Source organism: Emys orbicularis, chromosome 2 (genome assembly GCF_028017835.1).
Source record: "Emys orbicularis isolate rEmyOrb1 chromosome 2, rEmyOrb1.hap1, whole genome shotgun sequence".
Lineage (NCBI taxonomy): Eukaryota > Metazoa > Chordata > Testudines > Emydidae > Emys > Emys orbicularis.
In genome coordinates, this window is record NC_088684.1 from 83145965 (window position 1) to 83172601 (window position 26637).

At 42.5% G+C, this 26637-nt stretch overlaps 1 protein-coding gene across 1 annotated transcript in view; it reads right to left on the reverse strand.

Moving 5' to 3' along the window:
* MIB1 (MIB E3 ubiquitin protein ligase 1) overlaps nucleotides 1–26637 on the reverse strand; it is a 119420-nt gene that overhangs the window by 18877 nt on the left and 73906 nt on the right. The window contains exons 13-15 of the mRNA XM_065398373.1: nucleotides 16468–16600; nucleotides 15489–15575; nucleotides 4601–4762 (exon numbers count right to left, since the gene is read on the reverse strand). Coding sequence (XP_065254445.1) covers nucleotides 4601–4762; nucleotides 15489–15575; nucleotides 16468–16600 — 382 coding nt within the window. The remainder of the gene's footprint in view (nucleotides 1–4600; nucleotides 4763–15488; nucleotides 15576–16467; nucleotides 16601–26637) is intronic.

A 26637-nucleotide genomic window follows, 5' to 3' on the forward strand; every position in this document is an offset into this window, starting at 1 on the left:
TTTTAACAATGGAGTTACTAAAAATCAAATTTCTCAGATAAAATCAAGAAATGCAGATCTACTTTATGTAACTTAATGTTGTCTGTTAGCATTTAGTGGTCATTGTCCCAAAGTGTGAGAGAATGTAATTTTGTTGCAAACACTACTACTTAAACGGCCAAATACTGGGATTACAACTAATCTTCTTTCAAAGGTTTTTATCCAACTTTGGTATTCATATTACTATCCTACTTAAAAATATAATACAAATTCTTCATGAGATGGCCTTAAAACTACAGTAAATACAATACAATAAAATCTGCATATATTTTACATGCGTGCACATAACTCCAACTTATTTGAATTGGAGCAATATATGCTCATGAGGGTAGACTGTGAACCTAAAAAGGCTGGTTATTGAAACAATAATTTACAGTTAAAGCTGGTTTTTAACAACAGTAGAAGAAATAAGAAACAACACCTGCCTTCTGCTGTATCTAAACTATCTAATAAATGTGCATTACAATATCATTGTATATTAGCCTTATTTAGTCAATAACAGATGGGCATTGAGATAGTCTCCTTAGATTTGATTTGATACATTTCTGCAGGATTAACAATATCAAACAATATTTTGAGAATGATTCAAGATAGTTTCCAGGCATGCATTAGCTAAACTTTTCAAATGGGCACTGCTCTCATCATATGAAGTGGACAATTCAAGCAAGATTACAAAATCTTTGCATGTAAGCACCAGTGTCCTCCACATCCTGCATGCTTCCCAAATATTTCCTTTAGGGCTGGTCTACACGGGGGGGGGGGGGGGGGGGGGGAGAAATCGATCTAAGATACGCAATTTGAAGTCGAAGTATCTAAGATCGAATTACCTGGGGTCCACACGGCGCAGGATCGACGGCTGCGGCTCCCCCGTCGACTGCGCTACCGCCGCTCGCTCTGGTGGAGTTCCAGAGTCGACGGTGAGCGCGTTCGGGGATCAATACATCGCATCTTAACGAGACGCGATATATCGATCCCGGATAAATCGATTGCTACCAGCCGATACGGTGGGTAGTGAAGACGTACCCTTAGTTATGCAAAAGTTCTTCTTGTGACAAAGGAAACTCGTAAATATAAGTGGGAAAAGTCCAGATCTATGACTGACCTCAGTGGGAGCTGCTGCTGGTTGCTCACCACTTATTGATGTGTTTAAATATGAATTTATGAGCTTAACTTTCAACCAAGATTTTCAAAAAAACCTTAAAATTCTGTTCTGACAATATATTACTTCCAAGTGAAGTACGCAACTCAAAGAAATTGGAAGACTACAGAATACAATAGTTTGGCAACCCAACCTCTCAAGAATGACTTAACCAGGAAATCTTGAGATGGAGGAGAAGAAGACTGGTAGCCAAGAAAGAAAAACAAACTTCAATTTCATGCAGATGCTGCCAGTGCTGAATCTGAGAAAGAATATTCATGTGTGTCATGCTTACTGTATGCTTGCTTCAAATTTAACTTCTCAAACACAAAGCATTTTTAGTAACTTGTCACAAAGTTCATTTCAGACAATGGAACCTTTATTGTTCTTTTATCCCACTTATTTAAGAGGAGTTCTATGTAATACTACTCCAACCTTTCCCTACATATGCCAATCACTTAGGACAGTGGTCCCCAACCTTTTTCGTCTGGTGGGCGCCAGACGACGAGCCACGGAGGACCGTGGCAGCAGACGAGCATCCGCCGAAATGCCACCGACAGGCGGCAACGTCAATAGGCGTCGCCGCCGAAATGCCGCCGAGAAGCAGCAGCATCACTGAAATACCACCGAAAATTGGTGGCATTTCGGCGGTGACGCCTCTGGATGACGCTGCTTCTCGGCGGCATTTCGGCGGATGCTTGTCCGCTGGCCAGTACGCGGGCGCACTTAGACGCGCCGGCAGGCGCCATGGCGCCCGCGGGCACCGCGTTGGGGACCTCTGACTTAGGAGGAACAGTAAATATTTATTAAAAATAATATTTCAAATCCTTCTATAAAACACTCTGGCAAGCATATTTCAACTGAGTTAAGAATGTGTATTTTTTCCTAATATACCTATTCATAACTTTTTGATGTTGACAGGTATGCCTGCTTGATACATCCAATTTTACTTCATTTTATTACTTGTACAGTGGTTACTATTAAAAAGTTATTAAGTACCGCACAGATGATTTTCGGAGGTAACAGTTACATCCCTATCTTATTTATATAGGTTGGTACTTTAGTAAATGTTGACCTTTTTAATGCTATACAGTGAATTTACAGTTTTGAATAGATGCCTTTTTTCCTATAAAACTTTTGTTTAAACTACACTGTCTCCGGAATATTATGTGCAACTACAGTAAAATATGACTACATAAAATTGGCACTTTGTTATACTCAGCAAATCTGACCCTTTGGTATATTCTGAATCAAATATTTTAGCGATAGAAAATAGTTTTTACTTCTGTTTACATCTGTTAGCCCTGCAGAGCCAACACAGACATGAATGTGATGTATGAATTCTACTCCTGGTTTCTGTAGCAACAAAAATTTTACTTCCAATTGCAAAGTAAAATTCAATTTTATACCTCCACAACCCTATTGTTTCAGCAGGTTTTACAGGAGTAATTGAGGGGGGAAATTCTGCTTTAATCAAGAGGGAGGTTGCAATTGGTGTACGTTTGTCCCACAGATTCTTTATTAGTAGAGGTGAAGTTGCATGATCAAGAAAGAATGCCGCCCGACTTTCAGATCCCAGGTGAGTTAGCAGAACTGGCTATGGTGAAAAAAGCCCAATTTTTAATTTTAAATTGAGCAAGTTTGATCTAGAGTCACTGAGAAAAACATTGTTCTACTAAAAAAGAACAGGAGTACTTGTGGCACCTTAGAGACTAACAAATTTATTTCAGCATAAGCCCACGAAAGCTTATCCTGAAATAAATTTGTTAGTCTCTAAGGTGCCACAAGTACTCCTGTTCTTTTTGCGGATACAGACGAACACGGCTGCTACTTTGTAACCTGTCATTGTTCTACTATAATGTCTAGAATGCTTTTCAAAGCAAAACTGAACTGTAAGGTTATGATTTAAAACAAGAGTTAAGAATTTTGACTGAGGCACCCTATAATTACACTATGGCATGTTTACGCATCGCTCAGTGATGTATTAAGCAATAACTTTACAAATATGTGGATGTTTAGAAATATTTTATGCATCAAGTGCAATAAAAGCAAAAAATCCTGAAATGTAATGTACACACAATGGCAAATATGCACACACAATAGCAAACCAATGGTAACAAAATGGTCATTTTAAAATGTGATTTGTTTTTAAAATCACCAAAGCACTTAACATTCAAAAAGGACTAATCTAGAAATTTTTTCTAAAATGAGGCAATATATCAGTTAAGAGCATTTGACTTTTTAAAAGATGTGTCTAAGAAATAACTTTAAAAAAATTCATCTCTAGACAGAAGCATTGTGTGTCGTGTTTTAGTCAGGAAGAAGTGTTAAGTCTGTCAATTAGAAGTTTTATTTAAATAACCTCCTTTGCCTTAATTATAACAGCACTAGTAGGGATAGTTATTATTCTTTGTACTAAGTTATGCTAGTTCAGTCTAAGGGCTTGTCTACACTGGCACTTTACAGCGCTGCAACTTTCTCGCTCAGGGGGGTGAAAAAACACCCCCCTGAGCGCTGGAAAGTTTCAGCGCTGGAAAGTGCCAGCGTAGACCGTGCACCAGTGCTGGGAGCTGTGCTCCCAGTGCTGATAGCTATTCCCCTCATGGAGGTGGTTTTTTATGCTGCAAACACACAAGCCACATTAAAGCGCTGCCACGGCAGGGCTTTAACGTTGCCAGTGAAGACGTGCCTTTAGAAAGCTCTCTCCTGTTTCTCCATTTACAGTATATGGATTTACATCCTTGGAATAATATTTAAACTGCAATTTTATCACAATAAGATAGTTGCCTTATTTATCTCTCTCCCCTTCTCCCCAACATCCATGACCATCCTTAGTTTTTTGGGCATTAACAATTTAACTTTGATCCTTGTTTTTCATAGTTGGTGAGACACCAGCCTCATCAGAATGGACTTCTGAAATTAATTTGTCAGGACACAAATATAACTTACTAGGTAACACGATTAAGCTACAGCTAAACACAATTAACCTGCATAAGTTCTCAAAGTTTTAGAGCTAAAACACAAAACATAATACATGAAAGCTACAAACAAAGCTACGCAAGATGTTAAATCAAAGCATATTTTATTCTTAATCTCTGTACTGTATTACTGCTTATTTGTTTCTATTTCAAGTAATTTCCTCCAAATTCCTGGCACTCATACAAGTTCACTACCAAAGACAGGTTTATGATAATATTTTTGTGGTGCACACACCTTTTTCTTTAAAACAGATGAGTTAATGAGTAAGCATAAAAAAGTGCATATGTAACAATTTGATTTTAATATGGCCCCACAATTTGGTGAAGAATGTCTCTAAATAAATCTGTGCTGACAACAAGCAGTTCAACAGTACAGAATCTTCAGACTAGACTACAGAAAGAGGTGTACAGGAAAGAAAGTAATAAATAAATGAATTTTATTTACTGTGTTCTTTGATGGCTCCCAAGCAGTATCTACCTTGCCCACATCTTGCATGTCTTGGAGCTGGCGAAGCTGTGACAAAGTATGATGCCTCAGGGCTTCATGTAGGGGAGTATCCCCATCTTTATCCTGAATATCCAGTTTAGCACCTGCACGGACTAAGAGCTGAAAGAGAAAGAATCTTATTTAGATAACACAAGGAAAACTACCAATGTTATTTTAAGGGGAAAAATGCAATGAAAAATCTGTTCTTTTAACTACCCTAAAAGGCCTGCAAATGATAAAGAAATTCTGATTACTTACCTTACAGTAAACTGATCGAGACATGTTGTCCCTATGTGTATTCCACTCCAGGTGCAAATGCGCTCCATGCACTTGAGAACGGAAGACTTTTCATTAGTAGTGTCTGACGGTCTGTGCTGGTGCCCTCTACCTCTGAACTGAGGGCACAAGGGGCAGCAAGGACCAACCGCCTCTCCAGTTCATTCTCTACCACAAATGACTATGAAAGAATCTGAAGTAGAGAGAAATGAGGGTGCGTAATGGAATCCATGTAGGGATAATAAGATAAGTAACCAGAATTTTTCTGTGTGATGGACCCCAGGGTATACTCCACTTGAGGTGACTCACAAGCAGTATTCATTGAAGAGAAGGACACAGGACCGCTGTGCTGAAGGATGTGTCTGCTGACGAAGCTTGTATTAGGGCACAACGTCTAGTAAAGGTACACAGAGAAGCCCATATTGCCACACTACAAATCTCCAGAAGGGGAACACCCAAAAGAGAATCTACTGAGGTAGCCTGGGCTCTCACTGTCAGCTCATAGCAAAAGCAAGAGGCAACCTGAAATCCATTTAGAATGTCTTTGTGAGGAGATTGCTTCCCAGTTAATCTGTTCAATAAAGGAGATGAAAAGCTTCAGAGATTTCCTGAAGGGTTTATCCTCTACATGAGGAGCATCCAAAGAATGAGACTTCCTGTCTTCTCCAGTTGCATGAAGTTTTGGGCAGAAACCAGGTAGGCTATGATCTGATTTAAGTGGAATTTAGAGAGATTCTTTCGAATGAACACACGGTGCAGACTGAAAGAAGCCTTGTCCTTACAGAAAACTGTGTAGGGTGGGTCTGCGATAAGGGCCCCCAAGTTCACCTAGTCTTCTAGTAAACTGCAGTTACAAAGGCCGTCTTCATAGACAGATGAAGAAAGGAGCAGGAGGCTAAAGATTCCAATGGAAAAGTCATGAGTACTGACAGTATGAGATCAAGATCCCAAGTCAGCATAAGTTTCAGCACCTGAGGAGAGGTTCTGGCAAGGTTAAAGAACTTCACAGTTGTATGGGGGGTGAATAATGAACAGTTTTCTACCAGAGGATGGAAAACATTAATCACTGCCAAGTGCACTCGCAGCAAGCTGTGAGGCAGGCCCAATCATTTTAAAGAGGGGATAGTACAGAATGATAGGAATCTGTGAGCCCCTTAGAAATATCAGATGATGCGGGCACCAGATAAAAATTTATTCCATTTTGCAGCATAACAGTTTCTTGTAGAGACTTTCTGCTATTATTGACGATGGATTGTACCGCCTCTGAACATGACTTCTCTAAGCTTGCTGTCCATCCAAATACCGGGCTGTTAGATTGAGGGATGCTGGGATTGGGATGGGAGATATTTCTTTTGTCCTGAGTCAGCAGGTTCAGAAACAGCTGGATTCATATGCACAGATATGAAGCCATCTGAAAGGATGCTGGTGAAACAAAACTGCCTCAGCAAACAGGGTGCCACTTAGACCACCAATGCTTTACCCTGCTTGATTTTTCTCAGAAATCAAGGTAAGAGAGAAATGGGTGAGGAAATCCTACATTAGCAGCTCTGAACACTGCACTAGGAAAAATGTCCCCCCTGGAGTTGTGCCCCAGAACTGCTCGCAAACAGTAGGCTGGGTATTTCTTATTTTCTTGGGACACAAAGAGGTTCCATGATGGGAATCCCCACTTACAGAAAATGCTCTGTACAACTGAGTCATGAAGTTTACACTTGTGGTCTCTGTGGAAGTGCCAAATGAGGCTGTCCACAAAAATGTATATTATTCCTGATAGGTGCACTGCCAAAAATGGTGATCTGGAGTCAGCTACACCTATTCCAGAGCTTGATCATTTCTATGCAAAGAGGAGCGGACCTTGCTTCTCCCTGTATGTTATAGTATACTGTAACCATATTGTCCAACATGACCTGAACGTATAGGGCACGGATGAAGGGCAGGAACCTTTTGCAGGCTTTGTGTAGTGCTTGCAATTTGAGGAGACTGATGTGAAGCTTAGATTCTACTGGGTCCAAGAGTCTTGAGCCACATGTTTGTCCAGATGCGCTCTCAATTCAGTAGGGAGGCATCCATAATTAGCTTCTTTGTGGTTGGAATGGGGAACAAAGGGAACCCCTATCCATACAGCTTCTCTGTCTTCCTACCAGGTGAAGAATGTCAGAACACCGGGAAATTGAGACTCTCTTGCCCAGGCTGTCTCTGCTCAGAGAGTAAACTGTCCATAAGCATGCCTGAAAACACCAAAGATGGAGCCCTGAAAAGGGGATTATTCTCCCATTTTTGAAAGGGAAAGGCAATGCCCTACTGTGCCAATTGCCACAGCATCACTTTGCTTTCCATTCCAAGTAAACTGTTCATGCTAGTTCTTCTTGAGCATATTAAGTCTGGTATAAGGAATCTACACCATCTACAGCAAGCTGGGTTTATGCACGGCCAATCATCCACAGAACAGATTTTTACCATTAGACAAACTATTGAAAAAGCCTAAGAATTTTGGCCCAGGAAAGATGAGGTACGCATATAGCCTTTATTGATTGAAAAGCTGCCTGACTGTTGATCATTGCTCCTTGGGCTCTGCCTGCAAGCTGCTGGAGTGCCTGGCTAGCTCCTCAACCTTCTCATAGAAATGCACCATGAAAGTGAGAGCTGTGTTCACTGAGATGTCCAACTGGTTTGAGTACAAGAGCGACGTCCATCAAGGGTGCATGGCTGTCCCGATCTGTTCAACAAAGTTATTGACCAAATGAGGGAAACCATCACTAGCTGCATATCAGAGTTGATATTGCATGACTTCTGCGTAACAGACCTGGAATACACAAATGACTCAGCTATATTTACATCCCCACAAACTAATCTCATCAATGCCCTGAATATATTTATAGAAGAAGCAAGTAGGCTTGGTCTTGGTCTATGGGTGTTATGCAGACTCTTTGAAAGCCTCCGTGGCATCAATGCCACATATCAACTCAGACTAAGATACGCATCTATCAAGCAGCAGTGGCTTCTGTCCTTTTATATAGCTCTGAAATCCGGGCCACCACATACACAAAAATGTGCCAGCTAGATGCTTTCACCATGAAACAGCAATGATGTATTGAAGGCACACGGTGATTTCATCATTTTATGCAAAAGGATGTCAGGTATTGGACCAACCAGCCTCCAGTGTCTTCCCAAGTGACTCAACGCTGGCTCAGGTGGCTTGGCCAGAGTCTATATCCATGCCAGCTTGATATGTTTGATCCAACAAAAGCTGGATGGACAAGACCTCACAGGCTGCCTCATACACACTGAAGTGATGTCATGGCTTCCAACCTCATCCACATTAGTCTTAACACAGAGCAAGCTGCAACATTGGCAGGAGACCAGGCTCTCTGGACACGGGTTATCCAAAGCATTCTACGCTCCATGAGCGGGAAAATTAATGAACGGTGTCATATAGGTACAGGAGGCCACATGGCCTAAGAGGGGAAGGCAGCATCAACATTGTCATCTGAGGGCTGAGTCGAAGCTGGATGATGAGGTCCCTCACAGCTTGGAATCTGTCTTGGTCTAACTGTGCTCTGGCTGTAATCAAATCCAAAGTTGCTTCAATAAAGTCTATAATTTGTGTGGGAACTAAAAGGAACTTTTCTAGTTTTACCAGGAGCCCTGAGGATTGAATGAGACTGAGAAGGGATAGGGTTGTTGATCGTATATCTCGGTATGATCAACTTGTGACCAGCCGATCATCAAGGTAGGGAAATACTGGAGTGCCCTGGCAATGCAGGTAAGCTGTCACTATGGATAGCACCTTCTTGAAAACTCTAGGGCCTCTCAAAAAACGGAAGGGAAGAACTCTGCATTGGTAATGGCCTAGGCCCACTGTAAAACTCCTGTGTTCTGAGTGAATGTCTATCTGAAAACAGGAGTCCTTCAAAACAAGAGCTGCAAGCCAGCCACCTTTGCTCTGAGAGGGGATTACAGATAATTCTGAATCTTGAACAGCAAATGAACATAGGCACTTCGGTCTCTAGAATGGGGTCTCCAGTCTCTGATCCTTTTGGGGATGAGGAAATACCTCTAGGAGCTCTAGAGTTCCTAGCTGAAGCAGGGAGTCTACCTCCTGTCTGAGCATCCTCTCTTGAGACGAGTTCATGAAGAGGGACGAGAGGAAGGGGGTTTTGTGGTAGGAATAGACAGAAATTCTATTATATAGCTGATGGCAATGATTTCTAGGACTCATCACCAGGGAGAAACAGGCCAGACAGTCACTGAATGGAGTGTGGATGCTGGGTGACAAGGGGACTTTGTTTGTAGCTCTTGAGGGTCCCGTCAACAGGGTTTCTTGGCAGAAGGCTGGGGAGAGAACAATGGAAGGATCTTCTCTCGGCTGCACTGCCCACTCTGGCACTTCCTGAGAGGCTTGTAGGCTTTGGGGGTAAAAAGGGAGAGGACCAGGGTACTGTTTAAACGGTGGTGGTTTGGAGTATTTTCTCAGAGGTGCTATCGTGTATACCCAAGGAGCAAAGGGTTGCATGAGAATCCTTAAGGATATGCAGTCACTCATCCATTTTGTCACTGAGCAGGCTGTCACTCTTGAAGGGGAGGTGCTCTGCCATAGCTTGAATTTCCTTGGAAAACCCCAAGGACTGGAACCATGAAGTTTGAAGTAGTGTCCACTACAACTACTGAACCTGCAGGAGTGAGAGGGTGCCCAAGACACTCTGGAACCTTTTTCAGGGCTAATCTTGCATCACAGTACGGCCAGTGTAGCCAGTGTTTTCGTTTCAAGCTCACCAGAGAAGTGCGATATCTCAGAATTCCACGGGGAAGCCAATGGTACCGGATGCCTAGTAACGCCTCAAATGGCCAACGGTACTGGAGAATGACCGCCCAATGTTGTGGGTACATCCCTAGTGATTACCAGTTCTGAGAGTATTGGTGAATCCAGGTCCAGAATACACAGCCAGGTCATCGAGGATATCATACCCAACCCCTGATGATGGGGAGTGGCAGGGAAGGTGGAGCCACTGTGCAATCACTAACCAGGAAGACTCAAGGCAGCCATGCAGCACTTGAAGGCAAGATCTAGGGCAAACTAAGTATCCCAAATGGTGAAGATATTAAGGGGAAGTCCACAGGCCCCTACTAATACTATCTAACTCACTAAAAACTATTTAAAAGTGTTAACTATTTACAGAAAAAGAAACCAGAGAAGGAATGCTAGTAAAGCTGCAGACACTGAAGAGGTTCCTTCTCGTACCATGGGCAATACCAAGGAACTCGAGAGGTGATTGGTCTGTGCCACCCATTGTGATCTCAGTTCAGAGGACAGGGAAGCAGGGGGCACAGGCATGGGCCAATGGATAATGCTAACGAAAAATCTTCCAGTCTCAGGCTATATCTATGCTACAAACTACAGATGTGATTCACAGTTCACGTACACATGCTAGCTTGATGAGAGCTAATGCGAGCATGTGTATGTGAACTGGGAATCACACCTAGTTTGTAGTGTAGACCTAGCGTCACACACATGGAGCGCATATGTGCCTCGAGTGGAATATGTGCAAGAACAATCACTTTATTTTACTGTAATTTAAATAGAGTATTCACATTTCATTTTGTATTTTCCAGGCTTTAGTCAATTCCAATTAGGATTTTTGCTGTATTCAATTGCTCTCTGTTTTATTTCATCAGGAACTAGATTTCAAGCTGTACTTTGATGGGGAGCTGGGATAAAAACCATGCCAGAAGAACCACACCATGCTTTTTAAGACTTGAGAGATATCCTACAAGTAGACCGTGCAACACTACAGAAGCAATATATCAGAAATAAAGGCAGGCTAACAAGGTGAATCTCTAAATGGTTTCCATAAAATTATTCAGAATTATTACATTTTCACATGATATGTATTTTTACACCATAAGAAAGTTATGATGGCCTCAAAATAAACAGAGCAATTAAACATGTGCATACGTCTATCCGTATTCAACGAAGCACTTAAGCACCTGCTTAAAGTTAAGAATATGCTTAAACCCCATTGAAGGCAGTGAGATTTAAGTATCTTCTTAAAGTTAAGCAGGTGCTTAAGTGTTTTGCTGAACAGAAATGGACTGCTGAATCAGCCCCTCTATGATTAAGGAGTACGCCCACTTGCAACTAGCAAGTGGAAAGTTTCCTTAGTAAGCGTGTAGCCTAAAGCCATCAATCTTTACAGAACGTAAGGTTTAGTTCAAATTTTTTTCTTCATAACAGTTTTCTAGCGAAGTCATAAGCATACACGTGATACATATCAGCCTAACTCACATTTCCAAAGTAAATCCAAATAAAGTCAAACTCTTAAGAAAAGGAATGATAAAAATAATGAAGATATCCCATATCATTAGTAACTTATACTGGCATTGTACATTATAAAACAACCAACTGCTAAAGAACTGAAGAATTCACCATTCTATCGCCTGACAATACTTACAAATTCTTTACTCTTAAAGAAATTAAGTTGCTAGCCATTATGCTTGTGAAGATAACTGTCAAACATGAGTTGATGCAGCACTACTTTCCCTAGTGCACAGACAGATCACAGTATCAGTGTGAAAAACAAGATGGTCAGTTTCATCGCTGCTATTAAAAAAAAAAAACTGTTAGCAGTAACAATGTCAAAATATCAACTTCAGACTTCTAAGGATTGGCAAAAGCCATAAATAGCAGCAGAGGCAAAAAGACCCCAGAAAGCAGGGATATGAGGAAGAGCAAGAGAAACAAACCTCCCCTCCAGCAGCCAGGATACTCTTTGAGAGGGATAAGGTAGCAGACAATCCCCCACATCAAACATAAGAGCCAGAGCCTGGAGCGATTTGGGACTTAAACTTCCTCAGGCACCTACTAGCCAGAAACTGATATGCAAGACTCCCCTTCCTAACACCAAAGCAAGGTCCAGGGACAGGAGCCAGGTAAAAAGCCCTAGCACCCTCCCCTTTATTCAGCAAATTGCGTTAGACGGGCTTCTCAATGGGTTTCCTGTGGATCTCACAAATGGGCCCCATTCCTCCTTTCCTTGTATTCCTTCCTAGTAGTCAGTGATTGGTATGTTTTTCTCAAGCTATTGTCTCCACATGAGGGGGACAACCTGCAAGTTCCACTTGTAGAAGTTTCTCTTTAGTTACTGTTGGGGTCTGCTCTCCTTCCTTGCAGAATGGGTAGAAGTAAGCCCTCTATGCCATCAAACATCCTGAAAACTGCATGGATCTCGGGGCAACCATGGAAACCCAATGTCTCTGCACAACAGCCTGAGCTACCCTTTCCCACAACAGCAGGGCTCTTAAAAGAACCATACCACCCTTAACTTCTACTTCATGGATGCATAAGGCTACAACTTTGGAAGGAACCCAATAGGAATTAATAATTTTGATTCATGGGAGCCAATATATTCTTTGCATGGCTGCGCAAGTTATTTTAGGGTTTTTAGTTAATCCAGCTTTGAGGTGTGGATACTCTGCTAGGGTTCCATTTCAACATTCTTGGACATAAGCACTCCAATCTGATACACCACATACTACTAGTTCTTCAACATGCCTATTCTCCTGCTCATCTGTTAGATTAGCATTGTGCCCACAAGGTATCATGCCAGCTCTAAAAGGGCACAGAGGCTCACCAAATATAAATTTAGAATAGCCTGAAGAATGCAAGTGACATTGATTCTATGAAAAATATTCTTCTGGTGGCAAGAAGTTCCAGATATAGGGCCATATCATATGCTTCACTGCAATGAGATCACATCTGTCAACACTTGTGGGTAAGAAAAAAACTTTTTCTAATAATGATAAGTACAAGCAAGACAGACAATATTTACCACTTGTCACAAGATTTTTTAAGAAAAAAAAGAAAAAGAAAAGAAAGCTAGGTAGGTAGGTTAGGTTATAGGAATAATGGAGAAGCTCACATGCATCAAGTGTTCTTTGCATTGCCTGTGTCCATCTTATTGATGTACTATGGATTTTTATGGTCCAAAAATAGTGTCCAGATATCACATTTATACAGGTTATCTACTCAATCTTCAATTTGGTCTAGTATATCAGATGATCTGCCTAACTAAAATTTCCACTGCTGTTCCAACAACAAAAAAGTATTCTTCCTAACTGTCCTAAATTAGTTTTGCATTTCTCCCTGGAAGTGCCAGCATTTCAGTAAAGTGTGAAAAGTACTATATAAAATCGAAGTCATTATCCAATATGCTAAATATCAACATTCTAACTGGATTTTAATAATGACAGAAGCTCTGAATCCTTCACCCTTGGGAGTAATGAAGTTTTCCTAAACCGGTGCCATCAACTCTCAACTTTAATTTCAACAAGCAGTTTTGGGCACACATGATTTAAAAGGTAATCTTCCAAATATGACCCGAGTCTGAATAGATGCAGTATTATTTTATTAAAACAAAACAGTTGGGAATAGCTCCAGTGCCTCTGCTGCTGCTCATGGCTTTGCCCAGGCACAGAGTGAAAACTGCACCTATTCAGAACACTAAACAGCTGTGAAATTGACAAGAATCAGGGCACAGCCTTGGGGAGAAGTGGCAATACAGGTATTTTTCATCCTGGTCAATAGGGTTAGCTCTCTAGCCTAGTAGGTGTTGGGTACATTTTCAAAATCCTGGCTATTGCTACCCTGTTTTGGGAATCATGAATATTTCTGTATACTGCCCAGGCCTGATTATCAAATTACGTCTGTGTTTGTAGTTATAATTATGTTTGCACTGCATTGTCAGAAAAAGGCATTTACAAATGGCAAGCACAAAATGGTAGATATTTACAACGCACACAAAATTGTGCCCCAAAAGGATGTTCAATATGAAAAAAAATCAAGCTTTAACGTATTTCTTTGGCTATTAGGAGACAAACTTCTATCAAGGGTGTTAACCAGAATATTTTCACTATCCATCTATTGGCGCTGTGAAGTCTGAACAAGCTGTGACAATAAGTATTCCAGTCTTTTTTGTTTTCGTTTACTTGTGAAAAATCACAGATTGAAAATCTGACATCTGTAGTAGTTTCTCCTTCCCAACCCTCATCTCTCTCATTCTCCCTTTCCCTCCCTCGTTCTTGCCACATTGCGGGTTTGTATCCTCCGCAAACTGCACACTATGGGTCCCCGTAGAGGACATAACCACAGAACTTAAGGTCTGAAAGTGACGTTCCACCTAGCAGAGGTTACTGTTTAAGAGGTCAGAGACACAAACCTAGCACCTTATATATAAGCTAAAGTTAAACATACTTAGTTGCTTTTAATTTTAAATGGCTTTACAAAAATCATTTACAATTTATATACTAGTAGTGCCAAGAGACCACAGTACGGACTGGACTCCCAAGCCCTGCCTTGAGGGGCCTAGCATCTAAGACAACGAGAGACACATGAAGAGTTGGGGAGGAGGAAGAATGTGACGAATGAGATGGTAGTGGCCTGATGGATTTGTTTAAAGCAGGTATTCTGTGTTTAAGGAACAGAGTGGAAGAAAGCACTGAGACTGTTGTGGGAGAAGGATGAAGAGACCACTTTGAACAGTAAGATTACCCAATTAACTCAAAGGGTAGCAAACAGCATGATAGAGAAAACATGTGTGTTCTCATATTATATAAATTTTTTTCATTAATATAAAATTATTTAATTAATAAGTTTCCAGTAGGCAGTGTGAAACAGGTGGATCTCGAGAAGAGATCTGAATGAAGAGGCAGTAATAATCTGTGAACACAGCTCAGGCAGAGTGTTTCGGAGGAGGGTGGGGGGTTGCCAGCATGCATGCATGGGACATGAAAGCAAAAATGGTTATGGAAGAAGTAAACAAATGGCATCCCTAGCAGAGCAGAGGTGGAGGGGACACAACCACCACTAAGGGTGAATAAGTATACAGGGGCAAAATTACATAAGGCCCTGAAGGCCATCATAGTAAGCTTGAACTTGATGAAGTGAAAAAGGGGAGTCACTGGGATTTTGAGAGAGAAGGTGGTGAAAAAAACCTGCAAGATATTTTTAGCAACTCCATTTTGACTGAACTGGAGAAAGATGATGCAAATGTCAGAGAGGCCAAAGAAATGGCAGTTACCATAATCAAGGTCGGAGATAAAGACACAGATGAAAGAGTTTCAGCTGTGTGGACAGAAAGAAGAATTTGGATCTGTTATGCTAGTTATGTCAAGAAGTTAATGCTATTCTGCATCCAAGCATGCACTTCTAAACCTTAAGTGGTAGAGAAGTATATGATTGATACTAAATGTATTTTCAAGCTTGCTGCCTCACAAAACATGTTTCTTGATTGGTTGATACTAGAAATTATTTCTTGTATTAGAAGCCCAATGAAAGTAAGATACAATTAAAGCATCTGTCACCATAAAAGCATAAGTAGATGGGGTATATCCTTTGTCACTTAAGTATGCCCAGAAGGTTTAAATGAGTTGATCTAAATTCAGGATACATCTTAATTAATCTTAAAGGCTAAAACAAGTGGTTATACGAGGCTCATGAATTCCACCTTCTCTTAATGACTAAAGTCACACTGAACAGAATAAAGCTAACCCACGTGGCTTATTATGGATAACTTACCCTAACTATTTGTGTGTGCTGTCGTTCAACGGCAAGGTGCAGTGCAGTTTGCTGGTTTACATTCTGGATATCCAGGTTAGCATTGCCCTGAAAAAGATGTTAAGAATGTCAGATTTCAACAGTAAATCTAGAAGTAAGGTAGCTAATTAGAGCAAATAATAAGATTCTGAATGTGATACCTCCTTGATTTGGGAAATTAGAAAAAATTACCAGGGTCAAATTTTCTAGAGCACTAAGCTTCCACTTAGGCACTGATATGAAGTAGCTAGCTTTTAGAGGTGTTCAGCACCCAGCAGTAACTTCAAATGCCTAAACAGGAGATGACCTTTTTTGAAAATATGGTCTCAATTTTAAGTACAGAGAACTTTTGAAAATTTGTCCCTACATGTTTAATTTATGGAATTAAGTTAAGGAATGTAAAACCAGTCTCATTCTCTAAATTTGAAGAGCAAGAACCTCACAGTTATAGGTAGAATAAAGGGGAGAAGGTTGAAGGCTTCTATTAATAGTTTTTAAACTTTAACTGAAAAAACTACAATTAGTGAATCCTTAAATTATAAATGATTCATCCTCAACCACCTCGTTTAATAGGCTGAACATTCTTAACCCTACAATTGTACATTTAGGGTGCTGTTGAACTGCCTGCTGGATTGTCCAATTGGACTGTGAAAGAGGGAAGAGAAAATATTGATGATCATTGTTAAATTAATTATAATGATTTTTTAAATTACTCACTGCACAATTTCCAAGTTGTTGACTCTAAAGGGTTAAATTTGTTCAGAAGAGTACTGGAGCAATTTCATCTCTCTGCACCTCTTACAACTAAGCCAATATAATAATGATCCAAAGGGCAAACTTGGCACATAGCGAAGGGAATGCAGCCCAATGCTATCCCAGCTGCTTTGGCAAGGTATCTGCTTCAATAAGGTTAATCAAAGACATGTGACATATTTCAATCCTCCTGAGAGGAAAGCCTTACCTGATGCACCAAGAGTTCAGCCACTTCCACATGATTATTGAGTGCTGCCAAATGTAAGGCAGTATAGCCGTCATCCTTCTTCTCATCCACAATCCATGGCCGTGGTAGCTTGGACAGCAATACACGCATTGCACTGAAATAATTATAAAAGAGTGTTACAGGAACACGGGCAGAAACATCTGTTGGATAACAACTGGACTACAATACAGAATCACAAATATTTTATTCACATATCAGAACTATAAACAAGTCACTAAGTTCAACTAGCAAATTTTAGAAGTGTATAAAAAATATACTGAAGAGCTTTAAACATAAAAATCCCAAATTAAGCTGCTTGACTTAAAAGGCAAACCCCAATAAATAGGAAGAAAATGTATTCTGTAAAACATCTGAAGAGTTATGGAGCTAGCTTAATTTTTCTTCTGAAAGATCGAAGAGCAATTGCAATTACATTAAGCTAAAATACTTACTATTTTCTTTTATAGACATACATTACATTTTTGGAAAGGGGAAGGTTTATGTAATTCTATTTGAAAATATCAATATCTTCTTTCACTGAATTACAAATAAGCACATTTAATTGCATTATGCAACTTTAAAATCTCAGATTTTAAGACTTGACTAGGCTCATTATGACTCAGAAGGGAACGATGATGGCCTCTCACTGAGAAGGATCCTAATTGCTGAGGTAAAACGGAGAATGACCCAGACAAATACAAACAACTGAAATTGTAGGTTGTGTATTAATGCAATATACGTACTGTCATAATAATCAGACTAACGGTGAAACTACTCCAATATCCTATCTTACAGTAGTCACTACTAAATGTGTGAGAACGTGGTGAAGAAGCTCGTGATAGTTTAATGAGGTTTTGATAACATTTTCAAGTTTGTGAGAATATAGCAGTTGCCTTTTAAAAATAGTTTGTATTTGACACAATTTGTGACTAGACTCCAGGCAACTCTTCAAAGTAACCCCAACCTGTATCATACATGAATACCATTACTGGATTGACTAGCTTTTGAAACATACCAGATACGTACTTTTGAAACTATATACAGATATCACAACACATTGAACTCATAGGGCTCATACTTGAAGCTGACATTTTTTTACTGCGATTATTCTAACCCTAATAATAGTATTTTAAACTAACATAACGATGTTAATTATAGTAATGTTATTCCATAACACGTGTTTTTAGAGGCAATATATCTAGAAGTGATGACACTGAAGCTGCATTGCTGTATGGTGGGGGGGAGGGACAATTCACCAGTATGCAATGTCATTTGTTCTCTCTATCAAATTTCTGTCCCATGTCAACCTCTTATAGAATCGTAGGACTGGAAGGGACCTTGAGGTCATCTAGTCCAGTCCCCTGCACTCATGGCAGGACTAAGTATTATCTATCTAGGCCATCCCTGACAGGTGTTTGTCTAACCTGGCCTTAAAAATCTCCAATGATGGAGATTCCACAACCTCCCTAAGCAATTTATTCCAGTACTTAACCACCCTGACAGTTAGGAAGTTTTTCCTAATGTCCAACCTAAACTGCCCTTGCTGCAATTTAAGCCCATTGCTTTCTTTTCCTATCCTCAGAGGTTAAGGAGAATAATTTTTCTCCCTCCTCCTTGCAACAACCTGTTATGTACTTGAAAACTGTTATCATGTCCTTGTTATTATGGTTAGAACAGACATTCATGCTGCTCACATACCACCTGGTCTGCTCTACTCCACCAGATTGACATTGCATAGCTTTCCCCTCTTAACATGCAGGATTAATTTATTTATTTTTAATTAATGGAGATATCCCATCTCCTAGAACTGGAAGGGACCTTGAAAGGTCATTGAGTCCAGCCCTCTGCCTTCACTAGCAGGACCAAGTACTGATTTTGCCCCAGATCCCTAAGTGGCCCCCTCAAGGATTGAACTCACAACCGTGGGTTTAGCAAGCCAATGCTCAAACCACTGAGCTCTCTCTCCCCCCAAGGATTCAGTGGTAGCACAAAGTGATGCAGCCAAATGTCAACACTTTTTGCTGACTCATTCTTTAAAACAAAGGTAGTGAGTAAAACTAATCTTGGTTTTTATTTTAATTTTTTTTTAATTTTTAAACTTAGCTGCATTGGGCGCCACCTAAAGGAAACCCTGCCCCTCTTTTATAGGAATAACCATTAATCCCTACTAATATTTGCTTACTATGTCATCACCAGATAGATGGGATTAGCAGAAGACCCAAGATCTGAGATTGGGAGCTGGATGGGGTGCACGCTTGCTTCTCCCTCCCTCTAGCATGGGCTAGCCAAAGGGGTGTGTGTGTGTGTGAGAATCACTCCTGCCCCCAAAATAGGGTGGGGGGACTGTTCAAAAAGACCAGGTATAATTAGGGAAGCTCTGCTGCCTGGGAATTCAGAGCCAGCAGCAATGAAGCCACATAGGTTAATGAGCTCCCTCCCTCTTCTCCCTGCATGGCTATGTGTAGTAGCGTGCAGCCTTAATTCTGCTTCCACTTCTCTCCTTACCCAGACCCAGGGGATTCATCATCTTCCACCTGAAGCAACAAATTGGGGAGGAAGGACCACTTGGATTCTTTGTAGTGACAAATCAGACATCTACACACCAGATTAACTCCAGTCGATAGAATGGAGTATGTCAATAGAACAGGTAAAACTTGCCACACTGGACAGTTTCACTGTCACTCACTTTGAGCTCCAAAGCAGCACTCTCCCCCTTGCCCACTGTACTGATTTAGTTCTAGGGCGGAGTAGGAATAAATTGCCCCTAATCCTCTAGCTGTCTTGTCTTTTGGAATGGCACCTGGAGAATTGCCCTTCTAGACACCAAAGATCATCTAACAGCTGCGGCTTCTAGAAGAAGCAGTAACTGCTAGAATCTTGTGTTCGGGCAGTCTCTGCTGATGTTGCCCCATTCCCTCCCACCTGCTGCGACTGTATGTAACTCACAGCAGATGCAGAGCTTCTCTATAGAAGAGCTAAATTTGTATCTCAATTACAAGTGGTGCCAGTTAAAGACAACTCGTAGGCTGCCATGCAAAGTAGACAATGGTCACCACACTCTGAAATTCAAATAGCTCTTTATTAACCGTGCAAAATTGAGATCTAGACTCTTCTAGATGTTGCATATAATGGACCCTTCCACAATGAACCTCCTGGCCTTTTGTATTTAAACAAACAGCACTCCTGTAAGGAATTCTAGTTGAGAGGCACAGCGGAAAGCAATGTTCAGACATTTAACCACATCACATACTCATGGATTTACTTTAGGTAGAAAAAAATAACAAAATGTAAGTTTCTTGATGAAACTGGAAAAAATGTTTTGTTTCCTTGATAGATCTGCCTTCAACTGGAGGCAGAGTTGGTTCCTTGCTTCCTCATTGTCCATATTATTTATTACACAGCAAAACAAGATAATGCTTAATAAAATACACATTTGTTTACAGGTCAATTGTAGTTTAGTTTTTATTCATGACACTTCACAGTATACTAGTAAATGTACTGTACCTTTTTAAAAGTGACATTAAACAGACCTCACTACATCATCTCCACATAATAACTCTTTGCAGAGATTTTTGTGCAAAATTATGAAGGGTATTGTTTAGCGAAGTGCCAATTACTAAGATTTCAGTGAAACCCCGCAAAGGAGCATGTGTTAGTAAATAGCGTGCATTACCTCACAGGGCTTGTTAGTCTAAAAAATTAATGAACAGCAAGTATAAATCAATTAGCATGCCATGCACTAATCTTCCATGTAGACCCTGCTACTGTGCATTAAAAGTTCTCTAGTACATAGTAGTACACTAGGAAACTTCTAATATGCAGTAGCAGGATCCATATGTAGAGTTACTGCGTGGCATGCTAGTTGCTGTAGATTTATATCCCAACTTGTCATGCGCTAAATTCATCTAGGCAAGTCCATGGTGTGAGGATACCAGAAGTTTTAAAATACAGGGATACATATATACAAATTCTCAGTTGTAGCCAGTTACAGATATCAGAACTTTTGCTATCTACAAAGCAGCTTTGAGAGTGAAGAGGCAGTGAGAGGGAATGGACCTGGAGCACCGTGGCTCACACCTCATCTGGACTACAGCAATGCAATACACTTTGTCATGAAACCATCATGCCTAAGGAAACTCCAATTAGTACAGAATGCTGCAGTCCATCTCCTCATTAACACAGGCTACCACAAGCACATCAACCCTGTATTCTACTTTCTACATTGACTTCACACAGAAGGAAGTACAAGGTACTCAGTGGCCTGGGCCCAGCATTATCTAAAAGCCAGTCTAAAACTCCAGAATGAAAACCGTGGTTGACAACTCCTCTTCTCAGGCCCAAGGTAACTTTCTATAATAAGGGTTCTTAGTTCTTCAAGATGTGTCCCTCTATGGGTGCTCCACTGTAGGTGTGTTTGTGTCCCCGCGCTGCAGATCAGAGAATTTTAGTAGCAATGTCCGTTCAGAGCACACATGCGCTGTCCCCCCATTGTGCTCTGCCAAGAGGCTAACCGGCGTTGTGTGGGCAAATCCTCCTCAGTTCCTTCTCTGTCACAGAGTTTATGATGACAACTCTGAAGTAGAGGGGAGGAGGGTGGGTCGAGGAGTACCCATAGGGGAAAGATATCTCGAAGAACAATCGTGAGTAACAAGGTGAGTAACAACTTCTTCGAGTAGCGTCGCTATGGGTGCTCCAATGTAGGTTACTCCCAAGCAGTATCCCCCAAAGGAGGCTGGCGCTTCAAAGTCGAGTCTGTTATGGATGATAATACTGCTGAGCCAAATCTAGCATCTGCAGCAGAGTCCCCCAGGAGAGCATAGTGTTCTGCAAAGTTACATGCAGATGCCCAAGTAGCCGCTCTGCAGATTTCTGGTATGGGGACCACCCCTGAACAAGGCGACAGATGAGGAAATTGATCTTACAGAGCATGCGGAGTACGGATAGAGCTGCTAAACTGCAAATCTGGTAACAGAGTTTGATACAGTTCGAGACCCATTTAGAAAGTCTCAGAGCTGAAAGTGCTGTGCCATTAGACCTATCCGCAATGGAGAGGAAGAGCGTAGGACATTTCCTAAAAGCCTTTATCCTGTCCAAATAGAAAGCCGAGGCTCTCCTTACATCGAGGATATGTAGAATGACTTCCCTATTACCCTGGTGAGGTTTGGGATAAAAGATGGGGAGGTGAATGAGTTGATTCATGTGAAATGCGGAAGTCACTCTGGGGATAAACTTCAGGTGTGGTCTGAGTGTGAATTTGTCAGGAAAGAACACTGTAAATGGGGGGATGCACCATCAGAGCCACTATCTCCCCATCCCTTCTTGCTGAGGTAATGGTGATCAGAAATGCCAACTTCAGTGAAAGGTGAGTTAGTAAACAAGTGGCCATGGGTTCGAAGGGCAGTCTGGTGAGCCCCTTTAATACTAAATTCAGGTCTCATTGTGGGGTAGGATGTCTGGGTGGGGGAAAGAGATTCGCTATGCCTTTAAGGAACCTCTTTGTAGTTGGGTGCGAGAAAACAGAGTATCCTTCTATTTGTTGGTGAAAAGTTGGCTATTGCTGCTAAGTGTACCTTTAGCAAAATAATAGAGTCCTGATTTCTTAAGAGTCAGCAAACAGTCTAAGACTATTGGTAGAGTGGCCGTATTTGGGGTAATTCTTCTAGAATGGCACCACATCTGAAATCCACTTCTGTAGGCAAGTACGACAAGTAGCAGCTTTCCTGCTATGAACTAACTTCCCGTACCTCCTCAGAGCAGGATGTTTCTACGTGGTGGAAGCATAAAGGAGCCAGGCTTTGAGCCGTAATATTCGCAGGTTGGGACGGAGAGTGGGTCCCTCATTCTGTGAGAGGAGGGAAGGAGTGGGTTGAAGAATTATTGGAGGACACAGCGCCTGTTGTGACAGGTAAGGGTACCAAGTCTCTCTCAGACAGGTGGGAGCGATCAGTATGAAGTTTGCTCTCTCTTTTTATTTTCAACAGGACTCTCAGCAATAGAGGGAAGGCTTAAAGAAGGCCTTTGTCCTATGAGAAGAGAAGAGGAGAGCGTCCCCCATGGAAAGCTGGCCAATGCCTGCTCTGGAGCAGTACCATGGACATTTCTTGTTCTGGTAAGTGGCAAGCAAGTCTATTATCGGTGCCCCCCATCGTCGGAAAAGTCATGGAGTATCAGAGTATTTCCCATTTGTGTCATGTGGGAATTTGCAGCTGAGACTGTCACGTTGTGCACTCTCAGTAGGTAGGCCGCTGAAATTGTAAGATTGTGGGAAATGCACCAGTTTCACAGCTTTAGTGTTTCTGCACAAAGGGAGGGTGATCTGGTGTCCCCTTGACGATTTATGTAGTACATGCACACTAGATTGTCTGTGATGATCTTTGTGTGTGTGCCTCTGATCAGCAGAAGGAAATGAGCACACGTATTCCTGACCACTCTGAGTTCAAGGAGATCGATGTGAAGACAAACCTCGGAGAGTGACCAATTGCCCTGTACTGTGAGGTGGTTAAGATGTGCACCCTACCTTCTGAAGGATGTTGGTGATGAGAAGTAGTGATAGGGGAGTCTGTGCAAATGGGAATCCCATGAAGAAGTCTGCTGGGTCCTTCCACCAATTCAAGGATTGTTTGATCTTGGTGGGCAGAGATAGTGGTTTGTCTAGGCTGTCTGTTAGGTCTGTAAACTAAGCTGAACCATGACTGGAGGCATCTCCTGTGAAGACTGGCATGAGCTATCACAAATGTGCCCACAGCCATGTGCCCGAGCAGCTGAAGGCAGTGTCTGGTGACACTGCTGGTTTGCATCAGACACTCTCTCTAAACCCATGGAGAGACTGAAGAATCTGTGATGTGGGAGAAGTGCTCTCGCTTGGAAAGAGTCAAGATCGGCTCCTGTGAATTCTAGTCTCTGTACCAGGGTTAATGTCGACTTTTCTAGTTTGATCTGTAGGCCCAGACTTCTGAATAAATCCAAAGTCATATGGTTAACTCACTGAGCTTCGAAGGAGCGTGCTCTGAGGTGACAACTGTCCAGGTAAGGGTAGATCATGATGCCCTATAGGTGGGCCACCACTATAGAGAGGACCTTGGAGAATACTCTGGGAGCTGATGGAGGCCAAAGGGGAGTACTCCATACTGGTAGTGGTCCTGTCCTAGTGTGAATCTGCAGTATCATCTGTGACACAGTATGATTGAAATATGGAAGTAAGCATCTTGTAGGTCGAGGACCAAGAACCAGTCTCCCTGTTCCAACACTGGAATAACTGTTGCTAAAGTAGCCATCTTGAACTTCTGAGCCTTGACAAATTTGTTGACTGCCCTAAGGTCTAGTATGGGTCTCTAACCTCCCTTTTTCTTGGTTATCAGGAAGTAACAAGAGTAAAAACCCTTGTCTCTCAGATGTTGAGGTACTGGTTCTGTGTCTCCTATGCTGAGGAGATGGTCTATCTCTTGTCGTAATAGGCTCTATTGAGAAGGGTCCCTGAAGAGGGATGGGGAAGGATGATGAAGTGAATGGAGTACCCATTGTGTATAATCTCTAGCACCCATTTGTCAGAAGTTACCCGTTCCCAGGCGCTGTGGAACGGAGCAAGACGTCATCCATAGGGTTGGGAAGGTTGGCCAGCATTAGATGGCATTGAAGGGAGTAGTCTCACGGCACCTCGACCAACCTGTCAAAACTGACGTTTTGAGGTGGATGGCTGGAAAGAAGTAGGCTGAGGGACTGAAGGTTTCCATTTGGGGAACCTAGACTACTTCTTTTGAAGAATGTTGGGCTGAATACTGTGATGAGCAGGGTCTGAATGAGGACCAAGGACTATATTTTCTCTTCTGCCCAAGTGTGTAAATTCCAAATGACCAAAGAGTAGCCCTGGAGGCTTTCAGTGTGGACGGGAAAAGCATCCATTTTGTCTGCAAACAATTTTGTGCCTTCAAAGGGACATTTAAAGGAAATTTTGTGCCTGTGGTTGTTTGAACTTCCTTAGGAAAGCCCGATAAGAGAAGCCAAGAGGCTTGTCTCATGATGGCAGTGGATACGGAACGTGCTGTTGTGGTCAGGCAGGGCCACCCAGAGGATTCAGGGGGCCTGGGGCAAAGCAATTTCGGGGGCCCCTTCCATAAAAAAAAGTTGTAATACTATAGAATACTATATTCTCGTGGGGGCCCCTGTGGGGCCCGGGGCAAATTGCCCCACTTGCCCCCCACTCCCCGGGCGGCCCTGTGGTCAGGTAAGTTGAGTGCTGACTGGAGTGCCGCCTTAGCCACCAGATGACCCTCGGTAATAGCAGCCTTGAATTGGTCCTTGTGAGAATCTGGGAGCGGCTCAATAAAGGAATTGAGTTTTGAATAATTGATATAATCATATTCTGCCATTAAGGTCTGATAGTTTGCAATACGGAACTGTACGGTGGCTGATGAGTAAGCCTTTCTCCCAAAGAGATAGCGGCGCTTCCAATCCCTATAATACGGGGTGGATTTCACGTGGTATTGTCAACCTCTAGAGTTCACTGCATCCACAATGACTGAATTAGGGAGGTGGTGGGAGAAGAGAAATTCCATGTCTTTTGCTGGTATGTAATATTTCTTATCGGCCCACTTACATGTTGGTGGGACCGATGCAGGAGTCTGCCATATAATTTTTGCAGGGTCTAAGAGAGCCACGTCAATAGGAAGGGCTACTCTGGATAAGGGACAGGAGTGTAAAATGTCCAGTAACTTATGGTGTGACTCTGTCACCTCCTGTAGTTGTAATGCATCTGCCCCCCTTTGAGCCAGCTCTTGAAAAAGTTTGAAGTCATCTGCCAATGACGGTGGAGAGGGCATCACTGTCTTATCTGGTGATGAAGATGAGAAGTTAGTCCGGTGGGGGAGTGGTACTTGAGGAAGAGGTTGCCCCCCCCAATATCTGCCTCTTGTACCTCCCTCATCTGTTCAGGAGGCTCAGACGCTCTAGCTGTGGTGACCAAAGGAGGAAGCCTCATTGGCTCCTGATAAGCCATGCTACAGCTTCGAAACGCATGATGCCTATATGCCTGCCAAGGGTCCCAGTAAGGCCACTGTGATGGTGGGAAAGGCCCCGGTACTTGGTACCATGGCTGCCCATATCAGGGAAGCTGAGAGTCAGAAGGACGGTATGGTTGAGGTCCCTACCGGTAATCGGTACCATAAGATGCATGAGAGGAGCGACGGGAGATTACGTCCTCCTGCTCGCTGTCTGACTTCCCACTAGAGAATGGGTGTGGCCTGGCATGATGCCGAAGGAGAAACTGGAGCTCAAGGCAGACTCGGTACCAGAGACCCAGGACCGAGTAGAGGCGAGTCTGGTGCGTCAAACACGGAAAGGTCTCTCAAGTACCAGAAGTTTGGCAGTCCTAAAGGCATTGGTACCAGTAGTGGTTAACAGTGCTGGGATGTCTGAATCGATGGAGTTGGAGATGTGGTCCTGGCTGAACAGTCCACCAATGATTAATACAGTAACTCCTCACTTAACGTCATCCCGGTTAAAGTTGTTATGTTGCTGATCTGTTAGAGAACATGCTCGTTTAAAGTTGTGCAATGTTCCCTTATAACGTCGTTGGGCCGCCTGTTTTGTCCACTGCTTGCAGGATTCTCTGGAAGAACAGCCCCCATCCTCATGGGGGTTTGGATCCAGGGTGGGCCGGCAGCCCTCATATCAGCTCCCCTAAGTTCGCTGTAAGTAGGTGTGCAGCTGGGCAGGCGCCAGCAGGCTATCCATTGCTGGGCAGTTCAGGTGTCCCTCCCCTCACTGCCGTGTGCTGCTCCTGCCCTCTACCTTGGAGCTGCTCCCGGAAGCCTCCTGCTTGTTGTGCAGAGGGGAGCGGAAGGGGGTGCTGATGTCAGGGTGTCCCTCTCCCCCCGCTCCTGTACCCCATCTCCACAGAGCTGGTGGCGGGGGGGGTGACGAGACGACTGGGCTCAGGATGGAGGAAGCTTGCTGGAAGCTGCTGCTGTGTCTGAACATGCTGATCTACTTAAAAGGGCAGCATAATTAAAGGGGCAACACGTCCCTGTCACACACACACACACACACACACACTTTGGAAAGTTGGCGCCTATGTAGCCATGCATATGCTGTCCAGAGGAGGGAGTAGTGCGCTCCAGCGGGATAGCATAGGTTCATCATCACGTTCAGTTTCCG